Raw genomic sequence first — 8,741 nt, forward strand, 5'->3', positions numbered from 1 at the left:
GAAGGCATCGTGATACCTTTCTGGTATTGATACACTGTGCAACACTAACACACACACACACACACACACACACACACAGGTCCCTCACCAGGCAGCGTGGGCAAATCCACTCTCCGTTGGGGATGTCGGGCAGGGGCGGGTTGAGGCAGTGCAGGTGGTAGGAGGAGGGGCAGGTGTCGCAGCAGAGGAGCTCCCCACCATCCTTGCACACGCGGCAGAACTCCATGTGGTGGTCGTCCTCCTCCACCTCCCCCTCGTCCCTCCGCGCCTCCTCCTCCGCCTCCTCCCCCTCCGAGCTCTCCTCACGCGCCTCCCACTGGATGCCCTCCTTCTCCTGTTGCCGGGGGCGGGGTGGGGGGGGGGGGTGAAGACAGGAAGAAGAGGGAGGGGGGGTGAGATAGAGGGACAAAGAAATGCCGTAGGAAGAAAGCGACAGAGAGAGAGGAGGAGGGGGGAAAAGGAGAGAGATAAAAACAGAAAAAGCGAAAGAAAAAGATAGAGACAGGGATAAGAAATCATACGGCAAGAAATGTATTATCCGTTTTAACATAGATAATCCTACATGATCAGATGACATACATGATCATGTAAATGTGTTTGAGTGATGTTTCAGATGTGTGTGTGTGTGTGTGTGTGTAAGGCAGGCAGGTAAAAGGCAGCGCAGTGTGTGTGTAAACTCACGCAGTGTGGGCAGCTCCAGGTGCCCTCGGGGGCCTTCTCCATGTCTGGGTCCAGACACACCATGTGGTAGGCTCTGGGGCACGTGTCACACAGGATGATCTCGCCGCCCTGCTGACACACCTCACAGTAGTCCTGATGGTCAGTCTCATAGCCATCAGCATCCTCATCCACTGCAGCAGAGGCCGAGAGAGAGAGAGGGGGGGGCAAGAGAGAGAGAGAGAGAGGGGAGAGAGGACAAGATGGAGGAGAGTGGAAAAGAGAACATGGGTGGCGGATGGAATGAGGACGGGAGGAGGAGGAGAGAGAAGAAAGGGAGAGAAGAGGAGGTGTGAAGGAAAGAGAAAAAGAGGGGGAGTAGAGAGAGAGGGGGAGTAGTGAGAGAGAAAAAACATGAGTACAAGAACAAAATGCTTTCCAACACTGGTACGAGTAACAAGCTAATATTCTTCTTTAAACTACTTCCAGGAACATACTATAGGCTATTGCAAACAGGTGAATGAAAGCTTGGTAAGCTGAGCACTGGATCATCGGAAGATATCAACGTTTTCATATGCATATGAATGGACTGAATGCGTCTGAATGAAGAGTGAATTGAAAAAACTGAGCCACACTGTACATCAACATACACATGAACAACATGGACTTCAGGCTGATAATGTGACCTTTGCATTCACAGGGTCAGGAGGGCAGTGGTCAGGGGATCAGAGGGTTAGGGTGTGCCTAGTGCTGGTGCTGACCTTTCTTCTTTTTCTTGGAGCTCTTGGGCTTCTTCTTGGAGCGGCTGCTTCGGCCGGAGCCATCGGACACAGAGAAGCGGTCAAAGTCACTGTCGCCCTCCTCATCCTCGCCACTCTGCACAGGATAGGGCACTTAGAACACCACCCAAAACACCTGCATGCTAGTGTTTCACATTGATGTGGATGATGTGTTTGTTTTGAATGAGTGTTAAGACAGTGGTGGCTCATAGATGCAGATGCATGTACAGTAGTGTGTGCGTGTGCGTGTGTGTATTTGTAAGTGCGTTGGAATGGCCCTTGTTGATGACAGTAGTAGTGCAACTCCTACCGAGGAGCGCTTCCTCTTGAAGCTGCCCAGTTTGATCTTGAGGGGAGCCACCTTCTTGGCTTTGGACTTCTTGTCTGCAGGCTTGGGAGGGGGTCTGCTCTTCTTGCGAGCGTTGGGGCCTGGGACAAAAAGCATTGCTTAGACATCAGGCCTGAACTCAAAATCTGGGTTTTAAACCCCAGACTCTCTAGTCTAAGTCTAAATGTCGAATTCCCAATATTGTCCTCTGTTTTCAATACAATACTTTCAGTTATTTTAACTGTCTTTTACTCAGATTAACCTCACCACCATCAACATCTATTATATTTTATCACCCGGAGAGAAGAAATACTCTTTTCTGATTGGCTGGTGGGGTGGCTATTAATTCTGAATAACGGGACACCTATGATGTAGCCTAGGTCTGGTAAAAAAAAGTTTAATCACCATTCCAATGCTTATGAATGGTAACTATAACAACCATAGTAGGACGACGGTTGAGCCTACTTCGCAACAATGGAATCAACTGTAAACAAGCTAACTGTCCATGCTATCGCTGTTATAGGACCGGGGGCAGCTGTGGCCTGTTGGTTAGTGCTTCGGACTTGTAATCGGAGGGTTGCTGGTTCGAACCCCAACCAGTAGGCACGGCTGAAGTGCCCTTGAGCACCCCTCACTGCTAACCCCTCACTGCTCCCCGAGCGCCGCTGTTGTTGCAGGCAGCTCACTGCGCCGGGATTAGTGTGTGCTTCACCTCACTGTGTGTTCACTGTGTGCTGAGTGTGTTTCACTAATAAACGGATTGGGATAAATGCAGAGACCAAATTTCCCTCACGGGATCAAAAGAGTATAAATACTTATACTTAGGACCAAAGAAAGTTGTACAACAAACTGAACAAGTTGACTTCTTTTTAAACGGAACCACTTGTTTCCTTTGCATGCTATAAAGGCATGACTATTCAACAGCCTTCGAGGTGTCCTGTATCTCTCATAGCAGTTCAGTTCTACTACAGGACGTTCCACACACCCCAACATTCACTCTGAACTCTAGCTTCCAATAAAGCAGTTCACTTCAAGGAGCTCCACACTGTTTCAAGGAGCTCCACACATTTCTGGCTTTTCATAGGAACAAAACCAAATAACCTTGAGCAGAATTCTACTGCAACCATCTCTCTATCTGCCCCCTGTCTGTGATAACACCCCCCCCCCCACCCCCGTGCTCTGACCTTTGCCCTCTTTGGTCTTGGCCTTGCGAAGTGGCGGAGCAGGGGGTGGGGGCGGTGCGGCTGGCTGCTGCGGCGCCGGTGGAGGAGGGGGAGGGGGAGGGGGTGGCGCTGGGGGGGTGTTAGCGGGTGCGGGGGTCCCGGTGGTGCCCGCTCCGTCCGGCCCGCTGCCCCCCGACACCATGCTCTCCACGGCGACAGCCACGTTGGCGGCGGCCAGGGCAGCGCTGGCACTGGCAGAGCCGCGGAGTGGGTTGTTGGTGCTGAACTCACGCCACTTGGCACCCAGGACCATCATCATCTTCGAAACGGCGATCTTGGGGTTTTTCGCAGCTATGAGCGGCCTGAGGGGGGGGAGGGGGGGGAGAGGGAGTGAGTGAGGAGATAGTATGAGAAAGACAGAGATAAAAAAAAATGTAGAAGAAGCAGAGAAGACGAGTAGACCAGGCATGTGTAAGGGCAGTAATGGGCAGTAGCTTCACTACTTGTAGCGAAGCTACTAGCTTAACTACATTTCTCAGTAGCTTTGTGGTAGCGTAGCTATTTTCTGAAGCAGATAGCTTTTCAATAGCTTAGCTGTTTTTTTCACCATGTAGTACAGTAGCTTTTACAGAAGCTACATTTTCCAGAGCATGTGGAGCTTACAGTAGAGCTTCCTTCTGGCCGCCCATACATGAATTATTTAGCCTATATTCCTTATAAACTCGAAATACAAACTAATTTCCCATGCCAGAGATGAAGCAACAAAATTGTGTTTGTAAAGATGTTAGTGGTAGTCTACTGTGTGGTTTTATTGAGCAATGTCTATAAAATAGACTCAAAATTGTGTGTAACTTGCACATGGTAAAGATAAACTGACTGGGTAATTGTACTTTTACGTAGCACCAACATTTCAGTCAAGTGGAATGAAACTGGGATAATCAAGAGGTGAAGCTTTTACAGGGGAAAATCCACCCAACAATGAAGATGCAAACATGCATACACGCACATTGTTACATTGTGTATGCCTTTGCTACTGTATTTCAAATATAGTTAAGAGTTAAGAGCTTGAGTTAGAGCAAAACGTTAGCTTGCCGTTTATCCTGCAAACTTAAGAAATGCTCAAATCTACATTGGGTCACATTATGCACATTCTCTCAGTCGGCCCTACTGTACCTGCCTTTTGCTATTGTGTGGAGCCTTTTCTTCTCAAACTTGCCTACTGGTCAGGGTTCGAACCGGCAACCCTCCGGTTACAAGTCCGAAGCGCTAACCAGTAGGCCACGGCTGCCCCTCAAATAGTGGGGCAGCCGTGTTATCCATGTGGGGCAGCCGTGTAGTGTTATCCTGCAAACTTAAGAAATGCTCAAATCTACATTGGGTCACATATGCACATTCTCTCAGTCGGCCCTACTGTACCTGCCTTTCGCTATTGTGTGGAGCCTTTTCTTCTCAAACTTGCCTACTGGTCGGGGTTCGAACCGGCAACCCTCCGGTTACAAGTCCGAAGCGCTAACCAGTAGGCCATGGCTGCCCCTCAAATAGTGGGGCAGCCGTGTTATCCGTGTGGGGCAGCCGTGTAGTGTTATCCTGCAAACTTAAGAAATGCTCAAATCTACATTGGGTCACATATGCACATTCTCTCAGTAGGCCCTACTGTACCTGCCTTTCGCTATTGTGTGGAGCCTTTTCTTCTCAAATTGATTTTATTTTGATTATCCTTTTTGAACTGAACATATGTTATAGCCTACATCTGTAAATCAAGGTAACTGAGTTACTGTATCTGTTATGACTGAGTTAAGTTGGCTAGGTCATTGAAATAGCCCGAAGCTACGAAGCTGGTTCAATTTATTGGTTTATGTTAATATTTTTGTAAATTACAAAGTAGCTTCTGATGTAGTAAACAACTTTTGCAAAATGTATGTAACTTAGTAGATTTTGTCTTGAGGAAGCTTTTGTGTAGTTAAGCTTCATTTAATATAGAGTAACTGATAGCTTAGATCACTACATTTTCTATGTAGCTTGCCCATCACTGTGTGAGGGTCTGTGAGTGTACCTGACAAACTGACTGAAGGCTTTGTAGTTGGTAAGGGAGCTGTAGTCCTGCTGGGTAAAGGCGTAATCGATATCCTTCATGCCCCAGTTCTCCAACAGCTGGGCTGATGTCTTAGGTTCCTGCAAAAACAATAAACAATCTAACAACGCTAAAAGCAGATGTAGATAGATAAACAGATATGTCACTTGCAATATGCATTTTTTTTCTCATTGAGATTGAACTTTTGATATGGGAGAGACATATTAGTATGGGAGGCAAATCTGTCTCATAGAGCTTCAAGGACTTCCCTTAGACAATTGGTACATCCAACGATACACACACTGCTTATACACACACACTGCTTTGTCTCTGTCTCTGCTTCAGTCACTTCAACACCACCAACAATAACTCTCCAAACGACAAGCTTCCCCACCTGACCATCATCATCGTCATCTTCCTCATCCTCTGGCTCTGGCTCTTTCCTTTTGTTCTTTCCACCACTGTTCTTTTCTGCCGTTGATGGTTTCTTTCGGTCTCTGGAGGAGCTGGACTTCTTCTTCTTCTTCTTGCTGGGGGCATAGTCGCTGCCCTCACTCTCCGATCTGGCTGCCACCCTCTCCTCCTCCTCGACCTCAGCCAGGCCCACGGCCTCCAGAGCTTCGGGAGAACTCAGTGGCACTTCCGGCTGCCGCAAGACAAACAGGAAGTCATCATGAGCATCAGAGGCGTACGAAAACAGAACACATGCTCCTGGGCAGGTTCAAGCCCTTCACTACAAGAGTGGAGTGGCATGTGACAGGTGTCAGTTGTGGCTGTCTGAGGCTAATTCATCATGGCTGATTCATGGCTAGTGTGACTTTTGATAGTTCACTGGTTCACTGGTAAACTACACTTACTGAAGCTGTACTGTATAATGGCATCAAAACATGATATGTTCAAACTCCAGAGCACATACAAGCTGGTTATCTCTCTGCCTATGCTGACCTGGAAGTAGCTCTGAATAAGCCATGAGCTCCAATTTTGCCAATATAGCCAACCAATTTGGGAATTATATCTTTAGAACAACACTGTGCATGATGCCAGATATGGGCCTGATCTGGGCCAGACTTGGCAGTGATGCTGTGTTCTGTACCGGGGGCAGCCAAGGCCTACTGGTTAGCACTTCGGACCAGTAGGCACGGCTGAAGTGCCCTTGAGCAATGGCACCTAACCCCTCACTGCTCCCCGAGCGCCGCTCTGTTGATGCAGGCAGCTCACTGTGCCGTGTGTGCATCACCTCACTGTGTGTACACTGTGTGCTGTGTGTGTTTCACTAATTCACGGATTGGGATAAATGCAGAGACCAAATTTCCCTCACGGGATCAAAAGAGTATTTACACTTATTATACTCTACTTAATACCTCTTTGGGGGGTTTCTGCCTCTTACTGCTCCGACTCTCACGGCTCTTCTTGGCCTTCTTCTTTTTCTTGGATTTTGGGGCTTCAACCTCAGAGGGCTCTTCAGGCTCCTCTTCATCTGACAGAGACATGACGATTTAGTAAGTCACTAAGTATAGGAATGTATTAATGATTAATTTACTTATTAAATAAACAAGGGTGACCCGAATGCTGAACATAACCTACATCTTATAAAGGGAAAATAATAGTATACTTCTAGTAGAATAATTGTTATTATTGTTGCACGACGCACGTATTGTCATAAAAAATACAAAAAACGTACTTTAGGTAAGTACTTCTTTTGGAACCTTACAATATACATTTACTCTTAATTTACTTATGGCGCTGGAAAATGAAGGAAACATTTCTGCTATGTAAAATGTGTGGATATGACTGTTTTCCCCTTAAAAAGACTGAAAGTGGCGATTTACACGAATGCATAATCTAACAGGTTTCGATCAATAGACCAATGGAAATGAATAAAACACGGCCCCGTCCTTGATAGGATGAAAACCATACTGCGAAGACGCTACAAACGCGGAGGCGCGGGGCGCAGGGGTGAGGATGTAAACAGTTTGGTTAACCTGGTGAATATGAAATATTAGCAGTGGAACAGGCGGATTAAAGTAAAACTAGTGCTCGCCATTCAACGCCGATTAACAACAGAGTAACGTTGCAGACAGGACATAACGAATCATGAGGACATAAAGGTGTTTTTACAATCTCGCAAATTCACGTTCATACTAAACAAAATGGGCGTGTTGGTTAGTTAGCCAGCGGTAGCTAGCTAGTTAGGTAATCCCTTCCGCCACCATGCTAGCTAGTAGTAACCGCAGGCACTAGAACACGCGGCGGCGTGCAGCATAGAATAAAGCTTTAGAGTCGAAAAATTGTCACTGTGTGATGGATACGAGTGCAAAAGGGGCTTGAGGTTAAGGTGTTTTAACAGTAGTTGCTAACAAGATCAACTGGGAAAGTTACCAACTGCACTACAGTCAGGCGTAACGGTGACGGACTACGCTAGCAAATGGTTTGCTAGCTAGGGTAACTGGTTTAAATAACCAATGAAGGGAGCTTCTAAACAAAACACGCTGAACCTTACCATGTACGAGTGCACTTTCATCCGTTGGTCCGAAGTCATCTCTGTCATCTTCACTCCCCGACATGATGTGTGACACGTTTATAACACCACACTAAACTATGTTACTAACTGTATCTCTTTAAAGTATTTATTTCTTACTAGCCCCTCTTCAGAGTGATCTTGTCAGCGAGGGAGGGGGCAAATGGCGAGTAGCTGTGGAGTCCGGGGCGCAGGGCGGTGGAGGCGCTGAAAGATAAGACAGCGAACATTTTAAAACAGTAGGCTAAACAATGCTTACATGTGTAATTAAGACTACGTACAGTTTAATGTCGTGTCATTGATATAAAGCAGGTTAAAGAAACTTAGGCATTTCAACGGTCCAAACACTCATGTCGCTGGACAAACTGAACAGCAGAATTTTTGTAAATACTAGTATAACAAAACACGCTAATTATGTCATCAAATGCATGGGACATTTGTCTGACCATCATGTGCCCACCATTTGTTAGACCGTGCACGGAAGACGGACAGCTAGCTATGGACAGTCGGTAGCCATACGAGCCGCGCTACGTCAACGCGGCTGTCACCCTGTGGCATAGCCTACTATTATTGCTCGATATTCGATCATTAGCGTGGCTTGTCATACAATACTATATTAAATTCACTATCTGAAATTAAATTCACCTGAAAATAAGCATTCTGAACTTACTATGAATTCCAAGATAAACACACTTCGTCGTCGTATAATATAAGAATTATTTCTAGGAAGTTAGTAATATGTCAGTAAAATGTTGTTTGTAAAATCCAGCGGTCAAGAAGCTTTTAAAAATTCCAATCCGCCAAACACGTCGCCTACTCCTTCCCCTGTCTCTTTTCCCCCAGCGTCACTGACCAGTAAGCTAACATCCTCACACACAAAGAGATCAGGGGGGGGCAGGCATCCCATAATAACACCCCCTTCTCGAACACTCACACAACTCTGCATAGTTACCTCGCAACGTACAGACCATAATAGTCCCCCCCCACACACACACACACCCTTCCCCTTGCAGTTAGTCCCAGCCCCCTTAGCAACCACGTTGCTATGGAGACACTACCCCCACCCGCCCTCCAAGACATCCCATAATACTTATAAGCAGCCTCTGACATCCCATAATAAACTCCTAAAAGAGAGGGAAGAAAAATACCAGTCACATGGTCTCCAGGGAAACCCGGGGCCACTAGTGACAGACCATAATATGCTTCGGCTGACTGTCCACCTGGC

General features: G+C 46.8%; 1 protein-coding gene across 1 annotated transcript in view; it reads right to left on the reverse strand.

Moving 5' to 3' along the window:
- chd4b (chromodomain helicase DNA binding protein 4b) overlaps window positions 1–8,416 on the reverse strand; it is a 31,516-nt gene extending 23,100 nt beyond the window's left edge. The window contains exons 1-10 of the mRNA XM_048260669.1: window positions 8,187–8,416; window positions 7,499–7,723; window positions 6,360–6,475; window positions 5,393–5,644; window positions 4,981–5,099; window positions 2,949–3,289; window positions 1,747–1,865; window positions 1,419–1,533; window positions 682–851; window positions 89–334 (exon numbers count right to left, since the gene is read on the reverse strand). Coding sequence (XP_048116626.1) covers window positions 89–334; window positions 682–851; window positions 1,419–1,533; window positions 1,747–1,865; window positions 2,949–3,289; window positions 4,981–5,099; window positions 5,393–5,644; window positions 6,360–6,475; window positions 7,499–7,562 — 1,542 coding nt within the window. The 5' untranslated portion in view covers window positions 7,563–7,723; window positions 8,187–8,416. The remainder of the gene's footprint in view (window positions 1–88; window positions 335–681; window positions 852–1,418; window positions 1,534–1,746; window positions 1,866–2,948; window positions 3,290–4,980; window positions 5,100–5,392; window positions 5,645–6,359; window positions 6,476–7,498; window positions 7,724–8,186) is intronic.
- Window positions 8,417–8,741: the final 325 nt, after the last annotated feature.

Source organism: Alosa alosa, chromosome 13 (assembly GCF_017589495.1).
Source record: "Alosa alosa isolate M-15738 ecotype Scorff River chromosome 13, AALO_Geno_1.1, whole genome shotgun sequence".
Taxonomy (NCBI): domain Eukaryota; kingdom Metazoa; phylum Chordata; class Actinopteri; order Clupeiformes; family Clupeidae; genus Alosa; species Alosa alosa.